At 34.2% G+C, this 15,469-nt stretch overlaps 1 protein-coding gene and 1 long non-coding RNA gene across 2 annotated transcripts in view; one reads left to right on the forward strand and one right to left on the reverse strand.

Annotated features, from left to right (window-relative positions):
* The window catches only part of pcxb (pyruvate carboxylase b), a 374,478-nt gene that overhangs the window by 334,535 nt on the left and 24,474 nt on the right, over positions 1–15,469 (reverse strand). The window contains exons 5-7 of the mRNA NM_131550.2: positions 14,296–14,441; positions 11,903–12,020; positions 10,049–10,200 (exon numbers count right to left, since the gene is read on the reverse strand). Of these exons, the coding sequence (NP_571625.2) occupies positions 10,049–10,200; positions 11,903–12,020; positions 14,296–14,441 (416 nt within the window). The remainder of the gene's footprint in view (positions 1–10,048; positions 10,201–11,902; positions 12,021–14,295; positions 14,442–15,469) is intronic.
* Positions 1–15,469, forward strand: part of LOC141375168 (uncharacterized) — a 174,645-nt gene that overhangs the window by 65,281 nt on the left and 93,895 nt on the right. The gene's annotated exons all lie outside the window — the stretch shown is intronic.

Here is a 15,469-nt window from a genome sequence, read left to right on the forward strand (position 1 = left end):
ATCCACACACACATTCATAAACTACGGACAGTTTAAGCCTACCCAATTCACCTGTACCGCATGTCTTTGGACTGTGGGGGAAACCGGAGCACCAGGAGGAAACCCACACTAACACAGGAAGAACGTGCAAACTCCACACAGAAACGCCAACTGAGCCGAGGCTAGAACCAGCCACCCAGCGACCTTCTTGCTGTGAGGCGACAGCACCACCTTCTGCGCCACTGCCTCGCCCTCATGTAGTTATGTGTAAGATATGAATAATTGTTTTTGAGTTAGAGCATTTCTTGAAGTATATTTTTTTCCAGCATCCATGGGAATTGTAATTGACATGAAATCAATCTACTGTACTGAATTATTTTGTATTTTTATTTTTGTATTTTTACAATAATGTTATTGTTCTTTTCTGAATCTTTAATCCATGTATGGTTTACCTCACAGTTTTAAACTGTCATAAATCAACCCTTCTCTTGAAATCTCTTGAATAGTTCACATTCAGTTCTTTCTTAATTCTTGAGTCTTATGAGATTATACTCCATAAGTATTATTTAAAAACTGCGCAGAGTAAAATGGTTTTATTGCTTTTATGCATTTAGCAGTTTTCAGTAACTTAGATTTTAACATAATTACATATAATTGTATTATTTTAGAATAAAACAAGTGTTAATTTAATCATGCTGTTGTCTTAGAATAATTTAAAACTCCTTCATGAAACATCTAAAATAAAAGTACATTTAATATCAATCCTCAAATCTATTTTGCATCAGGAAACAACCTCATCTTCATCACCAACAACTGTGAATCTCTAGATTTTCCCTCATCACCGTGGCATATTTCATCAATGCTAAATCATCATAAAAAATAAGCTAAACTAATATTGTTTTTTTAGCAAATCAGTACTCTAAAGTTAGACCAGTGTGTGTGTGTGTGTGCTAGTACTTTTAACTTTTTTTGTAAAAATTATTTTATATAGCGAGAGGGTCAAAATTGACTCGAAGAACAACCGTTGTACCTTTACTCATTGTGTACAGCCTTCATGAAAATATAAAAATGTCATAATGCTAAGGCCATCTTAGAAAAAGTCACCAAACTTCAAGATTTAAAAAAGTGTTTTATTATATTGTAATATCGTTTAGTTTTTTTTTTTTTTTTTTTGTTAAAAAAATTGTGCCCAGGTCAATTTTGACTTGGAAGTTATAAAGATTTCTCATTCTTTAGAAGTATTCTCTAAGTGTGAAGCACTTTGTAATCTTTAAAAAAAGTATTCTCTTAACATGCAAGCATGTGGACTAAAGATACTGTGATATGTGTACAATCCACAGAGGCACAGGAGCCTGCTATGATAAGTTTCTATATGCTGGAGAATAACTTAATATGTAAAGCACTGATAATATATGTAAAATACTCATATGACGCTAAATCTGTCAGAAGTATTCAGGAGAATGATTAACATATTATCAAGTTATTGCACAATCATGACAATGTATGTAAACACTTGGTTCTTTTGCATAAGTTGTATCTATGAAGTGACATCTCTGGTGTGAAAACAGTTGCTGATGTTTTCCTGAGCAAGATGGACTGAGAGACAAAAATAACAACACTTTAAAAAGCAAAAACTTATCCAAAAATACACAGAGAGGTGGCGCAAAAATCTGTATAAAGATTGTGAAGAACAAAGACACTTTACAAATTTTCCAGGATAGAATTCAGATTGCTCTGAGGTCTGCTCTGCACATTCTCAGCATTTTTATGTCTACTTTCTGGTATCCAAAACCTCGAGTTTGATAGTGATAATTGATGAGAAGGTCAGTAACTGACAGAAATCAACTGAAGGTATACTTCTCCAAAAAAAAACAAAAAAAAAACAAAAAAAATTTCCACCAAGTTCAGTAATTTGATTTTCTGGTTAATTTTGAGACGTACCTGACAGACTTTTAACACCTACTTGACTTGTGAAATTAAAAAATCAAAGTATTACTTCCTATGCTGTATGATTTTACTGACCTTGAAAGAAATATAAAAAAAAAATAAAATTCCATCTTAATCGAGGTCGAATCAGTGTCGAGGAAACTTTACATGTGGATCGTAGATATCTAAAACTTGCAGGTCTATGTAATGTACGTGAGCGTGCAATTTGCCTGCCTTACATTCTTGTGGGTTTACTTTTACAGTAAGTATGGTAAAGTGAACAAGTCACGCAAATCATTTAACGCAACAGAAATTGTTAACTGGGAATGGAAATAAAAATGTCTTCCTTATCAGCCTATCCTACACGTGTTTGTCTTGAGTGCAGGTCAACCACTTGCTCCAAGCCCTGTTGGACGGGGACCATACAAAAGACTGGCATTCATAACACCAGCGGCCTGTCTGTTTTAGCGAGATTTGGCAGTCATTTGCGCAACACCCACTTTGCAGCACTCCACACAGCCTTAGGGAAGAGCAAGCAGAGAATGAGAGACACTGCAGAATGCTGAAGAATGGTTTGTATTTCTCTGTAGGGAGTAGAGAGGTGAGATGTGAGGGGAGAATGATAGAATCAGGTTATCTCAGGCTTCTGTGTTATTTGATGAGCTGGTTTTATCTGTAATCCTTCCTCGAAGATTTATTCATGAATTTTGCTTGAAATAGTCAATCACCTCAGAGTTAATGGCTTTTAGCTACAAAATTCATTGTCATCCAATAACTATTTGCATCTAAAATCAGCAAGGGGTAGAAAGAAAGGATCAGCAATTACCGTGACAGAAGATCAGACACAAACACACACACACTATATGTATCAGCTAAGCAGGGCTTTAAACTGGATGCTCATGTCACTTGGTCATGCCAAGTGTACGCACATATGGTAGCTAAAATGCAACAACGAATCTTCTGTATGTGCTGTATGTGGTGTTTTACCTGATACAGTCAACAGAGCTCAACAGAGCTTTCCTTTAAAACATGCTCATTTCTGCATAGAAACCCCTCAAAGAAAGCCAGAATGTAGCGAGAGATTTCAGCCAACAAGCACAGACACTGAGCAAGTCAAACTGCTGACGATAGCAAGCTGCTGGCTATTCTGTTGTTTATCCCATGGTTTCTACTGTTTAACAAATGTTAAGTGCACTTAGCGTTTTATTTAGCATGGGGCGTTTTGGATGAATGGAGAGAGAAGTGTGAATGTGAATGAAAGGATGGTGTGAAGAAGCAGAGGAAAAGGACAATAGATTTTTTTTTTACAAATATAAAGAGATTCTGATACCATGGGCTTAATCTCAGAAATGTTTTTGAACACCGACAACGAGACTGTCAGATAGAAATGGCCCTGAAAATAAAACAAAGCAGTGTGAGAGCGAGAATAAATGACGTACTTTGCCCTTTAAAGTGCTTGTATTGCCAGTCGGCTGTACCCATTTAGATTTCAGCCATGTCAACAACAGCAGCCAGAAGTAATAAATCAATTCAACAGCTCTGGCCATCAACAGTAGAGCACAGCTCCACATGGTATAACATGGGTGCCTCAGGCCTGTGTGTGTGTGATGTGTTCATGTCAGGAATTGTGTGTTTATTTTGCTACCAAAGGAACGTCCTTCTCAGAACAGACTGTCTCTTCATTGCTCTTTCTGCCCCATCCAACATTTTTTTCTTTAAACATTCACATCTTTCATCCTGTCCATAAGACACATTTCTTTCTACTATATCTATCTTCACTCACCTTTTTAGTCTAGCCCTCTAATTTATTTACTGGGTGTAAAAAAAATAACAACAACTGAAGTTTGAAGATTTATGCCCATTTTCTATTGCAACAGTTTTAAGCACTTTCACAAGTCCAATGCATACCCCTTTTTTAGAAAGGACCATGGACAGTGACTGTAAGGGAAAAAAAAACAGCAACTGAGCACTGAATATCATGAATTTGGGTGAATATTCTCAATTTTCTGAATACAACGAATTAACAATATTATGTATCTTTAAACAACACAGATACCTACTAAAACCTGTGATTCTGACTTAAATGGGATTGCCTGGTGTAGTTACCTCTCTGATATACCTTACAAGCCTGGCATTAGTATTTGTTTCTTGTAAAATAAATCAGCATTTTTATCTGTGAGGAATAGTTTGAATCAACTGATAGTCATAGTAAATAAAAATAAACTTTCAACATTCAAGTCCACCTGCTATGTTTTAAATAGCTGTGCACAACACAGTCTGTTAAAGTTCTTTAACAAAATAAAGTTCCCTCCAAACTACAATAATCAGTTTAGGAACTGTTGCCACAACTGTTTTGTACACAGCCATATGGTTAAAATGTATCACATTATCAATAAAAATAAAATAAAAAAACATATTAAGATCCAAAACAATAAATAAGAATGGATATTCTCAATTTTTAGGACAAATACAAAATATTTAACATTATTTTGTATTCTTAAATCGCAATTCTGCAATTCATTCATTCACTTTCTTGTCACCTTAGTCCCTTTATTAATCCGGGGCCGCCACAGCAGAATTAACCGACAACTTATCCAGCAAGTTTTTATGCAGCGGATGCCTTTCCAGCCGCATTCCATCTCTGGGAAACATCAACACACACAATCACACACACACTCATACACTACGGGCAATTTAGTCTACCCAAGTCACCTGCACTGCATGTCTTTGGACTGTGGGGGAAACTGGAGCACCCGGAGGAAACCCACGTGAATGCAATGCAAACTCTACACAGAAACACCAACTGAGCCGAGGTTCGAACCATCGACCCAGCAACCTTCTTGCTGTGAGGCGACAGCACTACCTACTGCGCCACTGCCTCATCCTCAGCAATTCAGCAATGATATTTTATTAAATAAAAATGCGTTGAAGTGATTAATTTTGAGAATAAAAACAGTTGTAACATCACAAAATATTTTAATCTCAAAATACAAATATTGCTCATTGGTTTTCTGTTTAGTGAAAAATCCTATAAAGTTTCTCAATGAATGACTGAAGCAAAACCTTCTAAAAATATGCTTTACCATTACAAGAATAAATTATATTAAAATGCAGATTAACATTTACTGATCAATGTATCGATCCGTCCAGCCAACTACCCACCCATCCATCCATCCATCCATTCATCAATCTATCCATCTATCATCTGTCTGTCTGTCTGTCTGCCCGTCTGACTTTCTCCCTGCCTGTCTGCAAAATGCAGCCCTGTTCAACTTAAAAAAACTTAAAAAAACAAAAAAAAAACAAAGAATGTCAAACTCCAAATATGCAATATAGAGAATATAAAATATGCATAGATAAAATATATGCATGTCTCTGCCGGCCAATTGGGAAAAGATTCAGTGCTTCCTTTGGCTAGTCAATCCTTACTGAGATCGCATTCTGGTGAGTAACAATGAAATTATTTAGGCCTAATACTTGTCTTGCCTTTTGTCAGGTGACAGAAAAGGTGTCAGACCTCCATTCTCTGTCATATCAGGAATATGGTGAGACCCCCAGGACACCTACCATCTTGTCAAAGTGCTAGAACTTGTGAGGCTACTCAGATGAGGGCTAATAAGTACACGGGGAGAGAGAGAGAGATAGCCAAGGGCACGGCATACACTAAAGAAGATCTACACTTGCTAGGACCTGAACTTTGTCAACTGTTACTGGCTCAGCAAATGTAAAATTAAGCTTTAAAAACTAAAACTAAAGCTCAACTAAATTGACCAAGGGAGATTGATTAAAAACATTATGATAATGTTTTGGTCAAATTAGTATGACATTATTATGCATTCCACGTTTTCATGCATTCTATTATAAAAAAAAATATTGCATGTCACAATAACAATAACAATAATAATAATAATAATAATAATAATAATAATAATAATAATAATAATAATAATAATAATAATAATAATAATAAAAGAGCTGTTGGTTGTTGGGCTTCAATCCAAAACAGAGATTGTAATGGAGCTAGAGAGCTTTATCACCAAGAGCTCTAAAGATCAATTCTACTGGCAAAGCAAGTGCATTAGCTGTGGGGTTTCAAGGGGTTTGTGAGTAAGAAAAACTACAAAGTCTGCCAACAATGGACTTTTTGAAAGAATGGGGCTATTACCTAAATCCAAGGTCATAAGTTCATCCTGGTTTTAGTGGATTATTTCATCCAAGAAACAGCAATTATAAAACACCAAAGCAATGTGGGACTAACAAACCTTTCTGCGCAGGTGTGTGTATAAATCTAGGTTTATGTACCACCCAAAATTTTGCCATTTTGAAAATGGAAAATGAGAATCGAAATGTGTTTTAGGCTGCTCTGACTACTTTAAAAACAAAAAGTATTTTTTTTGTTTACAGTAAAAATAAATCTGCTACAATTTAGCATGAAACAACACGAAGGGGAGTAAATAATGCTAGCAGTGAGTTACTAAGTAAATTATTAATGATTGTAATAAAAGAAACTAACAAAATAAACAATTAAATACCTGTGTTTATGTATGAGTAGAAGGATAAAGATCAGGACAAAAGTAAGTGTAGAATGAACAAGATGGAGAGGTAAGGCATCTAGGAATAAAATATGGCTTGTTCCTGAACAAAAGAAAAGGATGCTATATATACCCTGTGAAACAGAGGCTAAATTCGGAACAGCATACTAGCATAATACTCTATTTTTATTTCTGCTCATATAAGTAAAACCACAAGTGTTGAATGCTAGTATGTGGTTCCAAATTCAGCAATAGATTAACAAGAAATAATGACAATGAGTTATTATAGGGCGAAATAGAAATTAATTGTAGAATTAAAAGACAAAGTAAATGTAACAGATAAAGAATACATGTCTGAAATTGATAATACAAAATTACTACCCTGTTATATTATTATTATTATTATTATTATTATTATTATTATTTGCTAAAATAGCTTTTTTTCTAAACTATTTGTTAAAATGTGTGTAAAATATATAATTAATTCAGCCACAACTATAATTGGCCCAACTAAATGAAGCAGATCATTCAAATTTCACAGCTGTCAGATATCAGGCACATTTTATATTAGAGCTGCACAATATATAGCTGTAGGATCAATATCATGTGCAGTGCATCCCCAATAGTCACATGGCAATATGTGGAATGCTGAATCAGAATACCAGTTTACCAGAGATTTTACCCATTATAGAGTGAAAGTTTATTATCTGAACCAGTGACTGTAGACTGAATATTTCAACAATTGCATTCAGAGACAAGAAACTATAACATGTGTAGCTTTAATTAAGTTTACTGAATCTGTTATACAATTAAGAATATATAGTGTTATTTTACATTTGATTATTCAATTTCTGTATCTCAATACTGACTTGCCAGAAACAACCTAAAGCACTTTATTTCACTTTTAACTTTAACTGTGTATGCAAATTGTTTATTATATTCATTCATTCATTTTCTTGTCGGCTTAGTCCCTATATTAATCCGGGCTTGCCACAGCGGAATGAACCGCCAACTTATCCAGCAAGTTTTTACGCAGCGGATGAACTTCCAGCCGCAACCCATCTCTGGGAAACATCCACACACACATTCACACACACACTCATACACTACGGACAATTTAGCCTACCCAATTCACCTGTACTGCATGTCTTTGGACTGTGGGGGAAACCCGGAGGAAAGGCAGGGAAAACATGCAAACTCCACACAGAAACACCAACTGAGCCAGCGACCTTCTTGCTGTGAGGTCACAGCACTACCTACTGCGCCACTGCCTTGCCCTTTGATTATTAAATGTTATGCACAAATCACTCCACTACAAAATTCTGCCAATTAATCTAAATTAAGGAATTATTTTTAGATGTCAAATTATACTATGTGTGCCACTATTGCTATCTGTCCTTATTAAAGTTGTGTCTTTCCTCAGCTTTCACAGCTCTGCTTGTTGTCTATATCTTTACTTTTTTTTCTAATAAAAGTACTTAAAGTTACACATTATACTTTTTAAAAGAAAAATTAAATTTGCCAAAAACATACCACCAAAATATGCTAAAATACAAGCACAAGAGTTCTCATCTAATAATCTGAAAACAGTAGAAATTAAAAATTGTCTGTCTAAATTGAAACTTTAACCTTATGCAGATAATGAATGAAAACAGTGAAATCTTAATTGCAGAAAGCTTTCATAACTTCATAACTTTCACAACTGCTCACTTTGCTATGGAGAAAACAAGCACACAAAGTAATTACAAGGTCTTCAAGGTGGACAGTTTTTTCTGTTTTCTAAACAATACAAAGAAACAATTGGTGGTCTGTTTAAATGAAATACTGCCACCTGTTGTACATGTACATACATTGCAATTTGTACAAGAAAACAACAGGGACTGCAGACGAGCTTGCCAGATTTCATCAAGCCAAAGAATAGAACAATAAACCCATCCTGTCTGCCGCACCTGCCCAATATTGATTTATCATGTCTCTCTATCTTTATCTGTCATCTCCTGCACTCTCTCTCTCTCTCTCTCTCTCTCTCTCTCTCTCTCTCTCTCTCTCTCTCTCTCTCTCTCTCTCTCTCTCTCTCTCTTCCTCTTTCCCTTTCTCTCTTCACCTTCTTGTGGTTGCTGCCAGCACCACTAATATCATTTCAAAGAATGATGCATACAAATTTGACTCCTACAGGGGCAGGTAACTTATCAAAGCTGACAGCATGTGGTTTATCAACAGATGGGAATTGGTAACGGTTCTCAAATACACACACCTTATAATCACTGGGTGGTAAGTCAATCTCTTTCAATCTATATTCCTATCTCTAAGGTCACAGAAGACATAAAGGTGTGTGTCTTAAAATTTTAAAGTGGCTTATGGGGACATGACCTAATAATAATAACTGTAAAAAAATCATACTTTAAGGTGGCATATAATTAGAATCTGGACGGTTGAGATTATCAACAGCGCTTATATGAGTGTGACATTGCTCATAGTTTATCATTTGATTTTCACTTTTTTTTTTATTTAGTTTTAAGTTTAAAAAAAAAAAAAAAAAAAAAAAAAATATATATATATATATATATATATATATATATATATATATATATATATATATATATATATATTTTTTTTTTTTTTTTTTCCCCATTTCTGAACATAGTAGTTTTAATAACTCATTTCTAATAACTGATTTATTTTATCTTTGCCATGATGACTTCTATACAGCCTAAAGTGACATTTAAAGGCTTGACTAGGTTAAGTAGGTTAGCTAGGAAGGTTAGGGTAATTAGGCAAATTATTGTATAATGATAGTTTGTTCTGTGGACTATCGAAAAATATATAGCTTATATTTTTGACCTTAAAATGGGTTTAAAAAATATAAAATCTGCTTTTATTCTAGCCAAAATAAACCAAATAATACTTTCTCCAGAAGAAAAAAAATATATATATATATATTTTAAGACATACTGTGAAAATTTCCTTTCTCTGTTAAACATCATTTGGGAAATATTAATAACAAAAATTAATAAAAATCAAATGGGGGCAAATAAATCTGACTTCAAAGTTTATGTATGTTTATTTGTGTGTAATGTTGCATTAGAGTTAAATGATCACAAAAAATATCAATTATTAGACTTTAAAATCTGTAAACATGTTTAGACAACAACGTAACAAAAAAAAAAAAAGGTCAAAGAGAGATGATGTGTAATTTGTGTGCAACACACATTTCCATAATGACCCATGACTGGGAGTTCACAACCAATAACTCAATTGCTTCAATCTCTATTTATCAGCCTCTGCTAAATGCACTCATAAATAAAACTCAATTTTCTCCATGACAGCAACTTTTGACAGAGCAGTACTCAGAGCTAGCATATGTAAATCATTCAGCACACACATTCAGCACAGGAGTAGAGAGAAATGAACATGCCTTACGGGTATATGTGCCTGTGACCAAGCATAATGAAGTGCGAGAAGGTATTATAACCTTGTGTTGATTGACTCACACTGTCAAGAGGAAAGCTCAAGAAAAGCATGTTAAGTATGTTGCAAAGAAAAATCTATATGTGCAAGCTTGTGTCAGGTTGTAGATGTGTCAATCATGTAAGTGTGTGTCAGTAATGTACCTGTTTGGCTAAGTTGACCGAGTCTAAGGTCAGTCTGTCTCTGAGATGAGAGTCGAGGTGGGCAGCGGGAGCAATCTCTACCACTTTCTGATGTCTTCTCTGAATTGAGCAATCCCTCTCATACAGATGAATCACATTCCCATATTTATCACCTGTGAGTTAAAGTGAGAGGATAACATATTGAGAGAAGACACAGATGACAGATATATTATGATATACAAATCATATAATTTTATACAAAGGTTTAGGAACCACTTGTAAAAAGAAATAAATTTTGGCACTAAGATATTTACCATAAAAAATGTTTATATATAGTCAGACAAAATTGCTAAACTTAAAATGATAACCCACTGCAAATAGTAGAACAATCCTTGGTTCTTACTACTGTGTGGTTAGATGGATTTCAGCATTTTATTAACTTTTTTTTTTTTTTTTTTTTTTTGGCATAATTGAACTCTTTCTAGCAGTGACCAGTGTTGGGGAAAGTTACTTTTAAAAGTAATGCATTACAATATTCATTTACTACCCAAAATAGTAACTAGTTTAGTCACTTAAAGTTAATGCAGATTAATAAAAGTGTAAAGCAATATGTTTGCTACGTTTGTACATTTGTCTTAATGAAGTAAAAGTGAAGAGCAATCACTGTTCATTGAGACAATCCTCTTTCTCCTTTCTTTGGAGAAAAACAAAACTTTAATCATAGAAATGTAAGGCTTTGCCATAGTTTCTGTCTGCTCTTGCACTCTCTCATTGAGTGTGGGATTAAACATGATTTAGATAATTAATATTCAGCATTTTTTTAGAAGCTATTAATTAAACTAAAAAGTAACATGCATTACATAAAAAACAACTTGATTTTTGTTACTTAATTTTAAAAAGTAATGCGTTACTTTACTCATTACTTAACAAAAGTTGTAACTCACATTACTTGTAATGTGTTACCCCTAACACTGGCAGTGACTCCATGATTTTCAAACCTTTTTACACTAAGGGGAATTGAAGAATTTAAACAGTGCTCACTGATGTTCCAGAAGAAAACATGGTGCATTTGGATAAGACTTTACAAATTGTACTCAACTTGTTCTCTGGGAAACATACAAGTGCCTTCTGTTGCTAATTACCTTTAACTTAATAACTTCATTGTCGTCCAAGAGTTTTCCCTATATTTGAACAAAGTTATGCTAGCTATGAAGAACAACAAACAATTAACAAGAAAAAAAAATGATTATAGGTAAAGAATTTGAAATAATACTTAAAATAAAAATTATCTAAAAATAAAATTTAAAACAGAAAAAAAACACAAATTTAATCTATATAAAAAAATCTATATAAAAAAGCCCAGTGATATGAAATTGACGCTAGTGCATATGCTGTACTTTGTTCTTAACCTTGGTTAAATTTAAGCTAATTTCTTTGTATCTCTCTTTACATTTTATCTACATACTTTTGTTATTACATTCACAAAGCAAGACAAAAAGCAAGTCATAATGTTTATTTGAGAGAGAGAGAGAGAGAGAGAGAGAGAGAGAGAGAGGGAGAAGGAGGGAGCATGTGGCGGGTGTTTCCTGGACACACACAGAGCCATTCTCTGTTAACAAGCCCAATTCAATTCCAGCTGTATGTTATCGACTATAAGCTCTGTTCCAGACGAGCAAATCACGTCTAATGAGCCAAAATACTCAACTATAATGGCTGCAATACACCAGAGAGAGGCTAATAGATCACAGTAAGCATGGTAAACAAATATGTGCATACGGCATATGGATCTGCAGACAAATTCTTATATTATGCCATTCCTTTTGTCAACACAAACATACGCAAGCAATAAATATATACATGTATTAATATACTCACCAAGAATTTGCACTTCAATGTGTCGTGGTTTCTCAATGAACTTCTCAACAAACAGAGCACCATTACCAAATGCTGCTAAAGCCTCTGAATAGGCTCTCTGGTAGTTTTCCTCTAGTTCCTACAAAATGTAACATAATAATAATAATAATAATAATAATAATAATAATAATAATAATAATAATAATAATAATGACCAAACTTCCTCATCACTATACTAATACCATATATACTTACCACAGTATATTTATATATATATATATATATATATATATATATATATATATATATATATATATATATATATATATATATATATATATATTAGGGGTGTAACGATACATTCAGCTCACGATACGATGTGTATCACGATATAATGTTCACGATTCGATATGTATTACAATATTTTGAATAAAAATTGAAAATTAAACTGAAATGCAAATTTTACCAAGTAAACTATTTTTTATGTATTTCTTTTGTTTCAACTTGTTAAACTGAACCTTCTTTAAAAAATAAATTAAACAGGCCTGTCTCTGGAAAAACAATTTAAAAACTTCTTAAAAATATCATTGAAATGACAGAGACAAAATTAAGGAACAATTTAAGTAAATGTGCAAAAAAAAATAAGCTTTCTATTCAATTGAATTTAACAGTAAGAGCTTAAGGCTTTGCTTGGTCACTTGCGTTTTTTGTGTGTGCAAAAAAAAAAAAAAAATCCACATTTCCAGGTATTTAATTCATATTTAATTAAATTCATTTAAAGATATCTCTAATTACAATTGTGACTAGTCAAAACTCATTTAGAGATATCTGGAAATATTTTTCAATGGAAGTCAATGGAGGAATATGACTAGTCATAATATATTTGCAGATATCTCCAATCTGATTTTGTACTAGTACAATTGTAATTGCAGATATCTCTAATTGTCATTCTGACTAGTCGAATTATAATTATGACTAGTCAAAATATAATTAGAGATATCTCTAAATATTTTTATGGATAGTCAGAACAAAGGTTTAAATGCTAAAACGGCTTGCCATACACGCGCGTCCATCAAAGTCTGCCCTCTGTAGTAACAGCTCACGGTCAGCGCACGTCATGTGTGATTTTGCGGCGGGAACATTATATGAAGACATAATGATATTTTAGGGTGAATTGTACCTTATAAATACAGTATGTGACTCTTTCAACACCATTAGGAGGTATCCCTGTCGCCGTGCAAAGTATCTAAATCAATGTGAAGACTTTAAAACTTAGGATGTTTGACCCAGTATGCGTGTCAAAAAGCGGACGAGTCTAAAGCAATGACTGTACAACCGAAATGTCGCCAGACGTCTGATTTTGAGAGGATGGGCCATGCTCTATTTCAGCTCCACTCATCTTGGTCTGCTAACATTACTGCTGCTGCAATCTGAACTCACATGCGACAGCAGGTGGAACGTAGCTCACGTGCAAACAGCTCAACTAATAAGAGAAAACGGACGTCATATCGTAATCAAATCGTCATAACGCCACGATGCATATTGTGACATTTTTGCATCGCAATAAATCGTACAATATATATATATATATATATATATATATATATATATATATATATATATATATATATATATATATATATATATATATATATGCTAAAAATTTGCCTATTTATATAGGCTATCGGCCTCCAAGTCTAAAGAATTATCATTTATCGGTATCGGCAAAAAAAAAACATATCTTATCGGCCAAAAAAAACATATATACCTAATTCTAACTTCAATTGTATACTAATTGCGTCCTATACTAAGTACTGTAGGACAAAACCAAAGACCTACAATAACAGCAATGTAAAACAATTAGCTATTTTTGCTGGACAATGCTTGTCAATATGTCTCACAGAGACTGACAGGAAGAAGTAATAAATACTAAACACTTTCCACCAGTGGCATTAAAAGCTGGCAATAATTACAGCAAATGAACTATGTAGAGCTAGCAATTGGACTTTGATATAGTGGTGCATTAGTGAAGTAACTGTCACATGTGCATGTTTGTATGTCAAATAGGGGACATTTTACACCTATAGTATTGTAATGTAATTAAAGGACTGACAAAACAAGCAGTGTCCACTGAAATAAAACAATACACAAGTAGAAAATGAGGCCTACTATCCATCATGATCATTACGATTTAGTGGACAATAACCAGTTATTTGAATGAGTAAAGCAGGACATTACTAAAAATAGAAAAGAGTGGTTTAGTGAATCCAGCATGACTTTTTTTTATTTTCCTGATTTTGTGCCACTTTGCATTGCCAGATATCTGAATACTTATTATTGCAGTGAGATATGATGGATTTCTGATTTCCTGTTTATTTATTTATATATATTTTCTTGTATGAAGCTATACAGACCTCATAATTTCTGACGACCCTCATTCCACGGCCTCCTCCTCCATATGCAGCTTTAAAGATGATGGGAAAGTCATATGTTTTGGCAAATTCTTGAGCCTCTTGAAGGCATGAGATAGGAGCATCTGTTCCGGGAACAACTGGAACACCTTGACACAGACAGAGGGCAGAGAGAGACACACATTTACTTAGCTATAATATGTCAGAAGGACATTGCATAGACGTCTATATATATATATATATATATATATATATATATATATATATATATATATATATATATATATATATATATACATACTGTATATGCACTGTCTACCATGTTTTGACCCTTATTTGTTTCATTGTTTTTGTTTGTTTTGCCGCCTGCTTCAACCATTGGCCTGTTTATGTTGACCACTCTCTGGATTACCTACATGCTACTGTCTGTCCCTGCTTGAATCAGTAGCGTTGCGAGGGGGGCAGCCCCTGATCTTTCGGAATATGTTGCACTTATAAAAATAAGTTGTTTAACTTTTGTATAATTTATTTTATTATTTAAGTACCTAAAATTACATCATGTGCATTCCACTTAAAGGCTGATTTATACTTCTGCATCATGCGCAGTAGTATGCTACAGTGCAGCCTACGCAGTGACGCATAGCCCTACGCCATTGGCCGTCGGCAACGCTGACGCGCACTTCTCAAAAAATGTAACTACACAGTGCAACGACGCGTAGTTCAAGCTGTGTGATTGGTTGGCTTGGTATCGCTGACGAGTCTGAGCGGGACCGAGAGCCCAAAATGAGCGAGTTTAAAGCCTGGTTTTACTTCTGCGTCAAGTTATCAGCGTGACCCACGGCACATGCAAAGCGCGTAGCTGTGCATTTATACTTCTGCGCACTGTTTCTGTTGTTCTTTAATAACGAAATGCTAGTTGGCAGTGAGGTCTTAATGTTCCTCTGTGTTGAGTTTCTTCGCTGGTGTTTTGTTATTTTTCTGAACGCTTCCTTAATGTACAAGTGGCTCAAACTCGTTCATTTTGAGGCAGGAACCAGCAGACGTGCAACAACTTTAACCATGAGGTAAACACAAAACAAAACTTTCCATCTGGAGCTCCTTCACGGCACTCCACACTTGTAAACAATCGCTCCATCTGGCTCACACGGCTCTCAGTCCTGCCCAGACTTGTCAGCAC

This window comes from Danio rerio, chromosome 7 (genome assembly GCF_049306965.1).
Source record: "Danio rerio strain Tuebingen ecotype United States chromosome 7, GRCz12tu, whole genome shotgun sequence".
Lineage (NCBI taxonomy): Eukaryota > Metazoa > Chordata > Actinopteri > Cypriniformes > Danionidae > Danio > Danio rerio.